Source organism: Lissotriton vulgaris, chromosome 2_1 (assembly GCF_964263255.1).
Source record: "Lissotriton vulgaris chromosome 2_1, aLisVul1.2, whole genome shotgun sequence".
Classification (NCBI taxonomy): Eukaryota; Metazoa; Chordata; class Amphibia; order Caudata; family Salamandridae; genus Lissotriton; species Lissotriton vulgaris.
Window position 1 is genome coordinate 353,709,967 of NC_141687.1, and position 17,238 is coordinate 353,727,204.

At 44.6% G+C, this 17,238-nt stretch overlaps 1 protein-coding gene across 1 annotated transcript in view; it reads left to right on the forward strand.

Moving 5' to 3' along the window:
• Nucleotides 1-17,238, forward strand: part of DHRS13 (dehydrogenase/reductase 13) — a 154,761-nt gene that overhangs the window by 58,773 nt on the left and 78,750 nt on the right. Inside the window, exons 3-4 of the mRNA XM_086955137.1 lie at nt 6,683-6,806; nt 7,085-7,396. Coding sequence (XP_086811263.1) covers nt 6,683-6,806; nt 7,085-7,396 — 436 coding nt within the window. The remainder of the gene's footprint in view (nt 1-6,682; nt 6,807-7,084; nt 7,397-17,238) is intronic.

Consider the following 17,238-nt stretch of genomic DNA (forward strand, 5'->3'; position numbering starts at 1 on the left):
CTTTCTCTGTAGCTGAAAAGTCAGTCAAAACGCTGCCGATGCTTAAAGGGGTGCTTAAACATGCAACGGAGGTCTTCAAGGAGCCCACCCGGGCGCGTGTGGTCAACCCTCGCATCGACAGGAAATATAAGGCAGCGCCCACGGATCCTACATATATCAAGGGACACTTGCCATTGGACTCCTTGGTTGTTTCCAACGCTCGGAAGAGGGCGAACTCTCAAACTACTGGTGACGCTCCTCCCCCAGACAAAGAGTCTAAGATCTTTGAGGCCTCAGGCAAACGAATTGCTGCACAGGCAGCCAATATCTGGAGAATATCCAACACACAAGCCCTACTTGCACGCTATGATAGGGCCCATTATGACACCTTAGAGTCAATACTGCAACACTTGCCTGACCAATACAAGGAGGCAGGAGAAATGCTGATTCAGGAAGGAAAGCTCATTACGAATGCATCCATAAAATGTGCACTGGATGTGGCAGAAACAGCCTCCAGGGCAATCAATACCAGTGTGTTGCTTAGACGCCATGCCTGGCTTAGAATTTCAGGGTTCAAACCCGACATCCAATCTACAATACTGAATCAAACAGTGAACCCTGACCACCTGTTTGGCCCTGAGGTGGATGCCACCCTGGAGAAAATGAAAAAAGATACGGAAACTGCCAAGTCTATGGGGGCTTTACAAAGTCAGCAGTTTCGGAGTGGTTCCTTTCGCCGCTCAACTTCCAGAGGCACCTCAAGGGGACAGGCATCGCAGTCCACACAGTATTACAAGAGTAACACCCAAACCTCGTACAACAACAAGGGTAGAGGTGGTTACAGAGGCAATAACGTCAAGGGCAGGGGACGTGGAAACAATAGCTCCAGGTCCACCACCACCAACAAACAGTGACATCTTGTCACTGCCCCCCGACCATACAACACTGGTCGGGGGGAGACTCCAGCAGTTCCTGTCGGCGTGGAAGTCCATCACCACGGACAGGTGGGTGAGGTCTCTTATCCAGTACGGGTACTGTCTAGAGCTTACTTCCATTCCACCGGACATACCCCCAAGGAGCCGTCCTATGTCAGGCGAGCACTTGACCTTGTTGCAGCAAGAAGTTCTAGTCATGCTGCAAAAAGGGGCGATAGAGCTCGTTCCATTGCAAGAGCGGGGAACAGGGGTTTACTCCCTGTTTTTTCTGATTCCCAAAAAGGACGGATCCCTCAGGCCAATCCTGGACCTCAGGCCCCTAAACTGGTACATCCTCTCGGAGCACTTCCATATGCTCACGTTGCAGCAGGTGCTTCCCCTGCTTCAGCAGGGGGACTTCCTGGCTACGCTGGATCTGAAAGATGCCTATTTTCATATCCCCCTGCATCCTTCCCACAGGAAGTATCTCAGATTCACGATTTTAGACCAGCATTACCAGTTCAGGGTTCTGCCGTTCGGGGTCACCACGGCGCCAAGGGTATTTACAAAGTGCCTAGCGACTGTGGCGGCGCATCTCCGTCGCCAGAACGTCCACGTCTTTCCCTACCTGGACGACTGGCTCATTCAGGCAAAGACAGAACGACAGTGCGTCGACCATGTGTCACGCACCATTCATCTCCTGCACGATCTGGGATTCTCTCTGAACTATCCAAAGTCCCATCTCCAGCCCGCCCACGTGCGACAGTATCTGGGCGCGACAATAAACACTCTGGCAGCCACTGCGCAGCCAAATTCAGTGAGAATCGCCAGTATCCAGGCGCTGATCCAGCGGTTCAGACCTCAACACTCGCTTCCAGCGAAGGTGTTCATGCAGTTGATAGGCATGATGGCCTCCTGCATCTCCATTGTCCCGCACGCGAGACTACATATGCGTCCGCTTCAGGAGTGCCTGGCACGTCAGTGGACTCAGGCTCATGGGCAACTGACAGACCTAGTGTTGGTGAGCAGTCGGGCATACAACTCTCTGCATTGGTGGAATCCACAAAACCTTTGCAAGGGCCGACCATTCCAGGAGCCTGTGCCACAGATTATCCTGACGACGGACGCCTCTCTCCAGGGATGGGGAGCGCATGTACTCCAGTACACGGTGCAGGGACTCTGGACACTACAGCAAAGGAAGATGCACATCAATGTGTTGGAACTGATGGCAATCTTCATGGCCTTGAAGGCGTTCAAAGTACATCTGTGCAACAAAGTCGTGTTGATCCGGACGGACAACATGACGGCCATGTACTATATTCAGAAGCAGGGAGGCACACACTCTTCGCAGCTGTCTCATCTGGCTCAGAGCATGTGGAAGTGGGCCATTCAGAGGAACAGCTTCCTCATGGCAGAGCATCTCCCGGGCAAGGACAATCAAATGGCGGATCTGCTCAGCAGGCACAGCCATCAAATGCACGAGTGGGAGATACATCCATCGGTACTCCAACCGTACTTCCAAAGGTGGGGTCGTCCAGAGATAGACCTGTTCGCCACAAAGGAGAACGCAAAATGCCAAAGCTTCGCCGCCAGATTCCCACACCCGCAATCTCAGGGCAATGCGATGTGGATGAACTGGTCAGGCAGATTTGCGTACGCTTTTCCCCCAGCACCTCTGATACCGCTGGTGGCACGCAAGCTCAGGCAGCACTCGATGACTCTCATCCTGGTTGCTCCAACGTGGGCTCGCCAACCATGGTACACCACGTTTCTAGAACTGTCCGTGGTACCGCATCAGAGGCTTCATCTCACTCCCAGCCTTCTGACGCAGAGCCATGGCGACATTCAGCACCCAGATCCGCAACAGCTCAACCTGGCGATCTGGCTCCTGAAGTCCTAGAGTTTGGCTACCTCAATCTTCCTCCTGATTGCATGGACATCATTCGGGAGGCAAGGAAGCCCACTACGAGAGCTTGTTATGCGGCCAAATGGAAGAGGTTTGTCATCTACTGTGTTAACCACGATATTGACCCGCTAGATGCTTCCATTCAAAACATCATTTGTTACCTGTTCCACTTGTATCAATGCAATCTGGCGTACTCTTCCATCCGCATTCACCTGTCTGCTATGGCAGCATACCTCCAGAATAGGCAACACCTGTCACTCTTTAAGGTGCCTGCTATCAAGGCCTTTCTGGAAGGACTCAAAAGAGTCATTCCACCAAGGACCCCACCAGCTCCAGAATGGAGCCTCAATGTGGTTCTTACAAGGCTGATGGGTCCTCCCTTTGAGCCACTGCACTCTTGTGAGCTTCAGTTTCTGACTTGGAAGGTTGCGTTCTTAGTAGCCATCACATCGCTACGGAGGGTTAGCGAGCTGCAGGCGCTCACCATCCAAGAACCTTTCTTCCAACTACATGCTAACAGGGTGGTGCTCCGCACTAACCCTAAATTCCTACCCAAGGTGGTATCACAATTCCACATAAACCAGACAATTGAATTGCCGGTGTTTTTCCAAAACCCAGAGACGCTGGCGGAGCGGATGCTCCACACCCTTGATGTTAAGAGGGCCTTGATGTACTATGTAGACAGGACAAAAGATTTTCGCAAAACCAAGCAGCTTTTTGTTGCTTTTGCCACACACCACAAGGGAAACGCTATCTCCAAAGCTTGGATCGCTAGGTGGATAGTGAAATGCATTCAGATCTGTTACGCTAAAGCTAAGCGCACTCTCACTATCCCACCGAGGGCCCACTCCACCAGGAAGTTGGGGGCCTCTATGGCTTTCCTAGGTAACATTCCCTTAGAAGATATCTGTAGAGCAGCCACATGGTCTACCACACATACTTTCACTAAACACTACTGTGTAGACGTGCATTCCAAACAGCAGGCAGCTGTTGGTCAGGCTGTTCTAAAAACACTTTTTCAGACTGCTGCAGCTGGCACGGGCGGCCGCCGCTAATGGAGGGACTGCTATGTATTCTATGCACAGATATGAATTCAGCAGCCCACATGCCTCGAACTGCAAATGCTACTTACCAGTATGCATCTGTTCTTGGCATGTAGGGCTGCTGACATTCATATCGCCCACCCTCCTCCCCGGCGCCTGTAGCAGCTGCAGTATTTCATTCATAGGTATATATGTATATGCTCATAGCATGGTCATCACTCACATTCTTCACTCCATCTCTGCCAATGGCTAAAAACAATCTGGGGATGGAGGCGATGCCCATGCGCACTGTAGTCCAGGGGAGGAGCCACCTATCTCGTGATACTTCGAAGACTCTTCCAGGACAACAATGTGCAATCATCCGGACCCAACACTAGGCGGCGATCTATGCACAGATATGAATGTCAGCAGCCCTACATGCCAAGAACAGATGCATACTGGTAAGTAGCATTTGCATTATTCTCTATTTACTTGTACCTAAAGAATAAATTGGCTTAAAAAATAAAGTAAACCCTAACTAAAAACAACTGTCAGTAACGAAATACACTTGGGTCCAGCTCAGGTCTTTATCATAATCCACCCAAAAAATAATTAATTTACCATTTGAAGTTTCGAAATCAAATCAGCAATTATTCACAGGCAAAAACTCGAAATAATGCACAAAGTGCTAAAGAAATGCTCCATGGAGACCTGGAAAAAGATTCTAAAACACATCTAATATCTTTATTTGAAAACCTCCCTTGAAAACACAATAATATGGATTAAGATGTATCCTTTAAAAAAACGCTCATTAAAGTAGAAAAGAAAGTGGGTAGGAATTCATTTAAATTTGGTGCTCCGCACATACTATCAAGAAAGCACCATCATCCATCCTTTAGCACAAGGAATTCCAACGTGAATGCCATTAAAATCCCACATAAAAAAAATCAGATCAAAAATCTAAATATTTTTCTTTGAAAACCTGAGAAAAATGGAGACGTTTCTTAAAAGAAAAAAAAGCACTTTCACAACTTTGTTAATGTCAGCAGGCATTGCATCCAGCAACCTGTTAAGAGAAAAACTCTGGAAAAATAACCTCAACCCAATAATATATTTACAATAAACATCAAGAATTACTACAAATATCCTTTTCTTATATTTAATATACATCACTTCACAAATGTACTGTAAATTTAGAACTGTCCTACCATTCACAGTGACTGCAAAACTCAGTCCTCAGCCACAACGTTCCACCAACTACTGAAATAAAAGTATAAATGAAAAAAACATGAAAAAAGGCATCTCTAAAAATAAAACAAGGACATTTCCCATCATTGTACTGAATGGAAACATATAGGAATCTTTTTTTTTTAAATATTTAAAAAAGTTATTTTTTTAAATGTGTTTTTTTTCAACTTGTAATTCTACTGTGTTTCTTGTACACGTTATAAAATGTTTATCTTAACAAAAAATTCGTGAACTAAAAATAAAATAACGTTTTTTATATTTATATTATAAAAAAAGTTAATTTACTTTTTGTGAAACAAGGGCCGTCAATATTAGTGTGAAAATATCTAAAGATGTTGAAAAATTGTTGCTGAATGTATATAAACCTAAATCATGATACGAAATGTTGACTGCTATGTGTTTTATTTTAAAATACGTTTAAAGTGAAACAGAAATAACCATTCACCCTGAAACACCCTCATCCTACACCTACAGTATAATCACTAGAAATCTAACCAACTGAAACCCATAAAATAAATTAGCAAATGCCTCACCTATAACTTTACAACCATGCATCCCCAAAAAAACATTATCCCACTTCTAGTTACCCATAAACACTACTCATCCATAAACCTTAAAAAACCCTGACGACCCCTATACATCACTCATCCCTGAACCCTAATAGCCCTCATTACTCCCCATACAGCACTCATCCTGCCCATATATATCACCTATCCATAAACCCTAAACACTCCTTTCTTCCCCTACTCTTTTCAGCCCTGAACCCTTAAAAACGTATTACTCCTATACACTACTCATCTCTCAACCCTAAACCAAAACCCAAAAAAACATACTAGCCCTAGACACTGCCCATCCAGGACTCCCTAAGAAAAAAAATCCCTTACTTCCTTTGTACACCACCCATCCCTGAACATTGAAAAACCATTATTAGCCCTGTACACCATCCAGTGCTTAATTTGTAAAAGAATAAGTGCTGGGCCCAAAGCTCTGCTCACAAGCCCGTGGTGGGGAGTAACTGCAGTATGTGCAGAGCTCTTCACAGTGGTGTAAGCGTGCCACCTACATAGCATCAAACTCTAGGGCGCGAACGTGATCGGAAATAGTGTTGAGAGGACGTCATTTTTCCTTTCTGTGTGTCTTCTAGATGCTCTGACTACTGCTGCTCACCATGTTCTGGTAAATGACACAATTTGCAGTGTTAATGTTAGCCCATTAGCAGTGAGCTGCTCACATTTGCACCTGAAAGGTTGTCTCTGCACTCTCACCCACTGGGCTGTTTAATGTGCGATTGCCTCTAAGAAAAGAGTCTGAAAGCCAGGACGAAATTTTATTTTGCAAAGCACTTCTCTGCACTTTGACATAGAATACCGTCATCTAAATGTGTTTATTTTCAATGGTTCCAGACATTTTCCCAAAACACATTGAGTTTTGCTACAAATTCATTGCTGCATAGTGTCGCCTCTGCGAAGGGAGCCCACAGCTGCGGGCGGAGGGAGGGCGAGGGTCGCATGCAGCCATGCAGATTTAAATCAGCAGGTGACCACCTCAAGATGCTTGGAAAAGTATGTGTACCACTGGAAGGAGAGCTTCAGTAGATCCTTCTCTCTCCACAGGAATCTGGAAACCAGCAGGTCATCTTCATGAAGCTGGATTTGGGAAGTCTGGCCTCGGTCCGTTCCTTTGCAGAAACATTTCTCAAATCGGAGCCACGACTGGACATCCTCATTAACAACGCAGGTGAGTCGCAAACTCGTGCCCCCGAGCCATGCCAGCAAATCTGTGACAGGCGTGTATTTAGGGCCTTTACAGCTGTGAAATGAGGGTGACTAGTAGAAATAGTCCTCCTGCTGTACATCCAGCAGTAAAGGCACTGCGCATGTGCAGATGGTTCCTGCACAGGTATCCGTGCTGCAATGAAAAACACACTCCTACTACTGGCCACCTCACCAAGGTGGTACATGCAGGGAAACAGCTGCACACCACACGTGCATTAACCACGCACTTTCTCGTTCCAGGCATCATTGCAGATGGTGTCACGGAGGATGGCTTCAACATGATGTTCGGCGTGAATCACCTGGGCCACTTCCTGCTCACCCACTTGTTGATGGGGCACTTAAAACGCAGCAGCCCCAGTCGCATCGTGGTCCTTGCCTCCGACGTCTACCGCAATGGTAAAATTGACTTTGGGGCAGTGAGAGTCCCCGCAAAAGGCTGGAAACAAAACTTCCAGGCATACAGTGACAGCAAGCTGGCCAACATCCTCTATGTGAGGGAGCTGGCTACCAGGCTCCAGGGAACGGATATCACCTGCTACGCCGTGCACCCAGGTAGGGTTGTGGGATGTTCAGGGAAAGAGGACATTATTCAGGGCTCAACTGTTGGCCATCTAAAGCGCAGTCACTTTCAGAAGGCCACCCCCTCCAAGTTGGAAAATGTGATGGATAGAGATTGCAAGGGATACAAGTGACATGGTTGTGTGTGGGTGTTAAAGCCATAGTTGAAGTTCTTTTAAGGTAATGGTGGTAGGTGGACGGAAGTGTCATGTTAGATGTGTACAGTATGCGGGGTTGGTGCCTGAGATATAATGAGGCATAGGCTGGACCATAAAGCAAATGGATAGGGGAAAAAACCAGAAATTATAACCTTTTGCCCAGGGTCAGAAAATTCAGATGTAGTAATTGCGATTGTTGGTTAAATTGAAAATGTTGAAGTGTGGTTTGGGTTGTGTGAAGGAGTACAGGATACAGGTTGATTAAGGACCACTTCTTTATTTAGGTTTCAGGTACAGCAAGGTCCGATCCACAGGACACCCAACGGCAACTGCTACTGAGCACTTGGCAACCACTACCAAGTACTCTACATTCTAGATTTACAGTGAATGAATGTTCCACTAGAAAGCAGCTTGCTAGTACATAGTAACACAGGCAAATACCACAGGTTCACATTCTGACTAGTCTGTGGAAGTCATAAACCAGAGAATGAAACTGTGTTGGACAGGTGTGGTTAGTAAAGGCAGTCCTCCAACTCAGCCAATCTTGGTAACTTTATTCGATTTCAAATAAAATCATAAAAGTACAGTTTATATAATAAATAATTTATAAAACAATAAATAGCTTTCCTAATTGAATGCAAATATGGAGCGTGGTCCTTCTGAAGTGTAAGTTAAAGGAGGATATCAATCAATCGCATACTTTAGTTGGCACAGACATCGGCATAAAATATATAAGTCTTAGTCACAACAAAGTACATCCAACATAGCAGCATAAGAAAAGCAGTCTTCCCAATACAGCACTATACAGTACCTGTAAAACAGCAAAAAGGAGCTATCCCATTACAGCCCGGCAATCATTGCATTCCCTTTGGTACCATAAGCATCCCATGCTACTTAGAGAGCATGTGCCAGAAAAAATATAGGCTTGTCAAATCGGTCTTCCTTGTGTACTGTTAAACATAAGCTAGGGGCGGAAGCATAGCTTTCTTAAACTTCGCCCTCCATCGATTTCCTGCCCCTCGCTGCTGCTTTGAGGAAGGAGCAGACTCTGAAGCATACTTAGATGCTATCTAACCACTGGAGATGGAGTAATGCTACCCTACACTTTCGGAACACAAAATATTTTAAAATAGGCTTTAAAAGGATAGGAAGAATGGTCTATCAAATTTACAAAAAAGATAAAATTCGTTAATGTTTGCTCCAACAACCCATCACAAGGGTAAAATACCACAGAGCTTTCCTGGGTACTATAAGGCTTCAAAAAATCAAGGGACCCCACACCGTGCCCGCTCTGGAACGAAAAAGTGAAGATCTCTCCCAGTGTGTAGGTTCTAAGTCTGAATATAAAGCTGCTGGACCACCTGAAGCCAGGTAGGTGTAGTAGTCTCTAATGGAACTTTTAGTGAGTTCAATGCCCAGTCTTTGGGTTTGACAGTGCTCAAGGAGCTGAACTTGGCTTTCTGCTTGTCCATCTTAATTAAGGTAGCGGATGCGTTGAACATATCGAACAGGCTCATTTCTTTCAGGGTTTTAAAAACCTAACCCCACCAATTTAAGGCAATCTAATATTATATCCATTCTTAAACTGGCTTCCAGGTTAACATAGATGCTAATCCAAAGCATAAGAGGGCCCAATCTGGCTTTACCCGTTATGTACTTCAGGTTTAACCTAGAGTGGATGATGAAAGGAGAGCTAATGGGGGCACACAAACAAGCCGCCTGCATACAGGATTGTTTTCTACTTGCAGGGCGTTAACATTTTGATAACCGCATACCCCAGCACCACACGGAGCGGCAGTACCACACCAGGACTTATAAATATTCAGGTGGGGAGAAATTATCCCCCTACCTGTGGACTGAGGTAAATGGAACAATACCCCTGCTAAGCTTCAAATGAGAGCTTTTAATCTGCAAGTGCCATGAGCCTATAGAATCAAAAGCAATCCCCAAATAACTAAAATCATCAGCACACTACCCAAAGATTGAACACCAACCAGTACCTTAGAGATGTTTTCCCTGCCTGGACCACACACCATAACACGTGAATTCCCAGAATTAGTAAGCAGATCCAGGTTGCCCATGAAGGTCACAAAAGATTCCACTAATATTCAAAGGGTCTTTGGGGTCCTTGATAAGAGTACTGCGTCGTCTGCATATAGTAGCGCCGTTACAGACAGGTTATCCCTTGGGGTACCCCTAATGGTATCCTTGCGGTATTCCTAATAGTATCCTTGGAGTATCCCTAACTGCATTAATCAAGAAGAAGCTCAAGTTATTGGAAGAAATAATAAACAACACAAGGGCCGTGAAACAACCTTGACACACCCCTCTAGCGATTGGAAAGATGTCCGACAGTTCACCTGCCGGGCCAAAAGAGACCGTTGCTGCTGTGTAGAAAATTCACCAGTGCCCCTTCAACCCCCAGATTTAGGAGCCTCAGCCATAGTTTAGTTCTGTTTAAACAATCAAATGCTGTCTATAGCTCCCTAAAGGGCAGATTAATTGGCAAGCACATGCCAACAGTGTACCTACCAACTATCAAGTGCAACTTCAGGCACTTTGCCACTGTACCCATGCCTCAACGAAAACCAAATTGGTGTGGGAACAGGATATTGTTTAAGTTCCCAAGATTTTTAACGGTTAAAAATTATCCTTCCAATTACTTTAACAGAACTGCCAATAAGGGAGATGGGGCGATAACGTTTCACTATCCTGCGATCTCCTTTCTTAAAGATAGGGACTATGGTGGAAAGTGCCCATGAGCGAGGGATTGTTTTACTCCATGAGAGATTAATTACATTGGTGATTAGAGGACCCCACAAATGTATATTACATTTGATAATTCCCATCGAGACCCAGTCCTATTCTGGGGTTTTACCACCTGGACTTTGCCTGATGGCTTCTTCTACCTCAGGTTGAGCAATATGGGTGAGTTATCTAATTTGCCCCGAAGTCTTTCCCCCAGACTCTCCTTCAGTTCTGTGTAATAAATGGCACTGAAATATTCGACCCATTCTGGGCCCGGTACATTTCACTATAAGAAGGAGTTAACCAGGGCTCCCCTTGGTCTAATGGTTTTCACCGTATCACAGAATATTTTACGATAGTTTGAGATTACTGCACATTATAGGGTCTACCATTCCCTCTCATTCAAGGCATCCTTCCTAGCCTTAAGAAAACTCTTGTAAAGACGCTGCAGTAAAAATCTCCAACCAATTAAAAAAAGTAGAGAAATTTAATGAGCAAAATTACATCAAAACAACAAAAATCCTTTGGTAGAGAGAGGGGGGCCGAATCTAAATGGCTGCATTGCTGCGCATCAACTAAACCCAACAACAAAGTCCCCCAGTTATCTGTAACAGTATCAGACTGTCTGAGCATGGAATATGCACCGGTGAGGTGGACGGGACAGGCTGAAAACCCAACAACCAGCCTCTGCAGACAGTGCAGATCATGGACTGCCCACTTGAGAAAGCCAGTGTGGCCTCGTAGCTGTGGATTTAGCCTGAAAGCAGAGCAGCAGATTCATGAGGCAGTGTAAATCCAAATCCAGGAAGTTGTGGATTGTAGCAATGAGCCTAATTGACCAGGAAAGTCCCTGAAGCGACTCAGGAGACATGAGGAAGGAGCCAGAATCATCAGGATAGTGGGAGACATTAGGTTGCCTCTCCCTCTGCAGAACAAACACTGACCTCAGCCCAGGCACCTCCACGCTAAAAATTTTTTTTTTAAATGGGAGACACATTGAGCACTACCAGGAGGGAAAATCGCTTTTAAAGTGAAGAAGAGTAAGGAGGCGGCATTTAATAGTTCTCTTGTGGCCTGCTTTCTTGTTATCTTTGTGTGACTCCTAGTGTTATAGCGCGGGGCTGTTTGAGGTAGCCGTTTGCGCTTTATAAATGTCGGACCCTACTTTGTCCTGAATCCAAGAAAATGAAGATGTCCCCTTGCTTCTCCAGATGACGCTCCACTACTGGAAACTAGCACTGAAGTATGCCAATGTATCCACCCCATACACCCCAAATATTCCCCGCGGGGGTTCCATCGGCCAGTAGGTTGGAGCCGTGGGAGGAAGCTGGAGTTGTGGCGGTGGGCTCCCTGTTCACAGACTGAATCCTAATGCCCAACGCAGAGTATGCGTGAACTCATGCAGTACCTACCACATTGTGTTTGTCACAATAACACATTTATACTCCGACATTGGCTAGTGGAGCAACGAGAACCCCCCCACCTTTTAACAATTACAAGCACTACACATAATGGGTCACGGAAGCCACTTGGTCAGACAGTTGCACTGGGGATTGAGGGAACCTTTAGATGTCCTGCTGGTCTCTCTTAGGCAGAAGTGAAAGACAGACATTGCTAGGGCTCTTACGGACAAAGAATGGGCAGTGGTTCTTAAATATCCCAAGCAAGTCTCTCGTAATGTCGGATTTAAAATTCATACAGGTCTTAAATTAGCCCTAGAGCCCGCTGTAGTGGGCTATACCGGCAATTAAAAGCCGTTCCAGCATAAAAGGCCTGAGCCAAAGGCGAGTGACTTTAACAAAGGAGCTGGAATAGTCCAGCTACGAAGGGCTATAAGGCTATTCGAGCATCCTGCCACTAGAGGGCAGACTGTTCTAACAAATTAAACAAAGGACTCTGGGAGTGCAAGGGATTTTAAATACCCTCGGGCTCCAAGAAGCCTTTGTGAAAACAACATTGGAATGTTGCTTTGCGGGCCTTTACCGGCCATAGAAGCATGGAGCACTCCATTGTCTTCAATGGAGTGCTCTACATTCCAATGTTCTAATATTGCATAGGGTATACTTAACGCCACATAGGGTGCATGCAATTTACCCTTCTGCTTCCTCAGACTGTCCTCGTTGTCATTTGCCCGATACCGTTTCATCTATATGTTTTGGGCATGTCCCCCCTTACAAGGGTATAGGAGTGAAGTTACTGCAGGACTATCACAATTATCCGAACATTCTTATTGGTCCACTATCAGAGCATGCCTCATGGGCTTATCCCCACTCCCCCAAAAAATCTTTGATATTGCACGGCTTTGCAGATCTTTCTCTAATATTGGCCAACAGATTGATCACACAGTGCTGGAAATCCCATGCAGCGCCAAGGAAAGGAGCATGGGGGGATGAAGTCATTCGTTGGGCCACAGCAGAAAGAGAGGCCCTACATCTGGAGGAATGGGACCACCTATTGGAACAATTTAAAGCATGTCTTACAACTGATTAGAGGGAGTTTACAGTACGGCCCACCCTGACACACCTGACCACAATACATAGAATGGTTCACAACAGATTTGTTACTTTTGACCTACCGGCCAGTTATCCTTCCTTTTATTCCTTCTCTCCCTCCCCCCCATCCTACAAACATATGGCACACACATCAAGTAATCCTGACCACATAAGCAAGCTTTTATTTATTTCACTTGGGGGTGAAAGGGGATGGAGTTGAGCATGTGGCTCGTAAATAACATCATTTGTAGTACCTATATTATGATATTGTTAGAAGCCATGATTTTTTTGGGGAGGATATAAATGTACGAACTGCAAAAACATGAGTAATGTGCTACTTGTGTGAAAGAATACTATTGATGTCAAAATGTGGACGATCTGTTGTATGTATGCACAACATTAAAATGAATAAAATATGTTTGAAAAAAAAGGGGGGTTAACTGTGTGTTGGGGGCTTACCACAGGCCAGGCCCTGAGGCCAACACCCGGAAGGTTCTCTTCACGTATGGTAATAAAATATTACTTTACGTACAAAAAAAAGTCGAAATTCACTGATAAAAAACTAAGGTTAAAGTAACGTTATAGTTAGGTGTGATAAATAGATTTTTTTTCTTTTTAAAACAAGTTAGAAATTCACTGAAAAAACAAAGATTAAAGTGATGTTATAGTAATGTGAATATGTTATAGTCAGTGACAACATTAATGTTTTTAACTCAAAAAACACAGAACTTCACCAGTTATAATAAGCAGAGCTAACTGTAACTTGTGTCCCCGCCATGAACTGCTTATGACCTCACATAGGCAGAAACCGGTCCCAGGATGATTTTTTATGGTCCAGGGAAGACATGGCTTGGCAGTTTGGGCTGGACTGTTCCCATGAGGCACAGGGTCAAGAATGATTTGCATTTAGCTGTGTCTGAACTGGGGTGGCAAAGTGAGCTAAAGAACGATGATGATTCAACCCAGATCTGTGACTGAGGTCGAGTGTCTGAAAAGTTTCAGCGCTCCGTTCATCAGATTTCTCTGTTCGCCCAAAGTTGGCAGAGTATGCCCAGACGTGGGTCCCTTGCTCACTTTGCCACTGTATGCAAGCTAGCCTGGCTGATGACGGCTGTTAGCCAGAAACCGGTCCAAGGATGCTTGTGTACGGTCCAGGGAAGACATGGCTTGGCAGTTCGGGCTGGACTGTTCCGTTGAGGCACAGGGTCAGACTGATTTGCATATAGCTGTATCTGAACTGGGGTGGCATAGTGAGCAAAAGAACGATGATGGATTCAACCCATATCTGTGACTGCGGATGAGTGTGTCTGAAAAGTTTCAGCGCTCCGTCCATCATCTCCTTGTGTTTGCTATGACCTCCCATATTACATCACTCATGACATGTTCTGTGACCTCATTTATAACTGCACTGATGACATCTCAAATGACATAATTGATGACATTACTGATGACATCATCCAATGAGTGTGTTAGTTTGTTTTATAGTTAACACAGTGGCAGGTAACTACCAAGTTACTCTTCTACCTACTTTTGTACATCCGTTGTCCAGCTAATGGAGTGTTTACAAGACACATGTGTTCCTAATGCATCATAGGTGTGTAGAGGAAAAGAACACGTTATAAATATTTGCATTGGAGAGTAACTCTGTGAAGGTGATAGTTGATAACTTCAGTATGTTCAACATAAGTTTTTTGGTACTACATAAAAAGTTTCCAACTGGGAAAAAATTCTACTTACTACTTGCTAAGTATTGTAAGCAGTCTTGAGTTGTTCGACCGAATCGTGTCAGTAAGTTTCTGCATAACATGTGTTTACTTTGCTTCAGAAGATAATAATAATATAATAATAATAAACAAGTTTGTAAAGCGCATGGTTACACTAGCTAGTGTGTCCCCGCGCTGCTGCAGATTAGACCATGTTCGGGCAGTGAGGAGAAAGAGAGGGAGAAACTAGATGTGAGGGCTTAAAGATGGAAAGAGCCAGGTCTTTCGTTTTTTCCGAAAAATTGTCTCCGAAGACTCCAATCGGAGCCCCAGGGGAAGTTTATACCAGTGTTTGGCTGCTAGAAAACGGAAGGAGCGGCCAACCATGCTTACTCTTCTGATGGTCGGAATGCTAACCTGCCCTGTCCCACTTGATCTCAATTGACGGATTGGAATTTAGGGGGTGACTAGGTCATACAGATAGCTGTGCCCTTTCCTCTGAAGAATGCGGTGGCTGGCACACAAGGCTTTAAAAAGAATTTGTTCCCTTACCGGAAGCCAGTGAAGGGCTGTCTGTTAAGTTTTCAGCACAGTATGATGGCTACAGGTAGTGTGATCTTTAGCACCTTCAGACAATGGTTATTTTAAGCGAATAGTCTCTCTTTGGACTAGGTTAGTATAGAGTGTACATTGCTCCTAATAGATATATTTTAATACTCTGTCCCATAAGATTTTTTCTGTCTGGAAACAGTGCAGTGCAGAGTAAGCACCCTCCTTAGCATTTAACACAGTTTACAGTACCCACGTTTCTACTGATATCCATTTAACTTCTTACTGTAGGTTCGGTGACTAAAGGATTTGGGTAATAGGTTTAGCATCTGAGATTATATTTGTTTAGTGTCTGATGAATTGTTACAGTAAGTTTTGGCATTTTTGGACGATGAAAACAAAGTGATACTATTTTTCAGTTAAAAATTGAGTACTTAAGATTCAACCGAGCACACTCAACGCCACATAGGGTGCATGTAATTTACCCTTCTGCTTCCACTATAGCAGTGTCTTCCCGGTTTAACTTATAGCAGTTCACAGATTGACAATACCAACATTCCACTAAAATGAAATACTCACAACATTCTGCGCTTAAGCAATGATGTCCACTGATGTGCATGTGCCATAGACTGTACACAGCCTCGGACACAAGTCAGATTACATCACTTTCCACTATGAAACAGTGCGACAGACAACTTCTAATCCGAATGCCGGACCACCCAAGACTTGATGATAATGAGATGAAGAAATATAAAAGACATAAAACGACAAAAACTTTAACTTCGAAAACATGGTGCCATGCAGTTGTCACTGTGCCATTAGACAAAGTGCTCTTATGTACATCTTTGCTGTTTTGTAAATCTTCACTAAACGTGCCTTTCTATTGTAGTGTGGTCAAAATGGCTCCAGAGATCATGACCACCAATCTTACTACTTTATTTAATGCAATGTTTAAATCTGGCCATTTCCCCAAAGTTGGAAGGTGGCTTCCTTACTGCCGTTAATAAAAATCATGCCTTAATCCAACTGATCCCAACAACTTCCGCCCCATCTCTTGTCTTCCTCCCCATCTCTTGTCTTCCTCCTCAAGCCAAGCTAGTTGAAAAGGCCAAGAACACACAGCTGTCTGACTTTATTCAGGAACATCAGCTGTTAGACACCACGCAGTGGGTAGCACTGATTCTGCTCTCATGTCATCTGAAGATATTATATACCAGCAGCAAAGCAGCTTTAGTGTTGCTTGACCTCTCAGCCGCATTTGATACGGTCCATCATGTTTGGCAAAGATCGGAGTAGGTGGGTCAGTCCTGACTCTGCTACGCTCCTTTCTTTCAGACCGTGAACAGTCAGTAGCATTTGATCTGTTCCTATCAGAACCTTTCTCCTTACCATGTGGGTTCCACAGGGATACTCGCTCAGCCCCCATTCTGTTTAAAGTGTCATTTTTTGCTTCGCTAATAAGATCTTTCGGCTTCTCACTTACCTCTTACACCTACGACACACAAATTGTGGGGTCTTTAGCCAACCGAGATGCTGATACTGACACAGAAAACTGATTCCATGACTGTATGCAGGCAGTTTACTCCTGAATGAGCAACAACTGCCTAAAATTGGACTCCAGTAGATCAGAAGTCTTTCTGTTTGGAAATTGAGTGTCCTTCTACTCGCTTTTCTGGTGGCCAGAGTAATTTTCCCCTGACTCACAAAAAAACCATTGTCACTGCTTTAGTCCTGTCCAAATTGGACTATTGTAATGGACTCTATCGCAACATGCCACAACAACACCTGAACAAGTTGCAAACTATACAAAATGCTGAAGCCATTTAGAAACTTCATTGGCTACCGGTAAATCAGTGCATTAAGTTTAAGGCCCTTTGCATTGCCTTTAAGGCACACTATAACATAGGTCCTAACCACCTGAGGATTAACTTTAGATGGTATGAACCCAACAGAACTTTGCTTTCCATGGGGCCAAAACCCTCGTTGTTACCAAATTTATACTGGCATGGAAAAAATGTCATGACCTCACTTGCCCTTCTACATCAGATCTTCTCCTAATCTGCTTGCTTTCAGGAAAGAGCTGAAAACCTGGCTTTTTAAGAACTAGTACTGTCCTCAATATGTTCCATAACAGAGTTAGTGCCAGTACACCTTCGGGTAATCGAGCGCTCTATAAATATATTTAA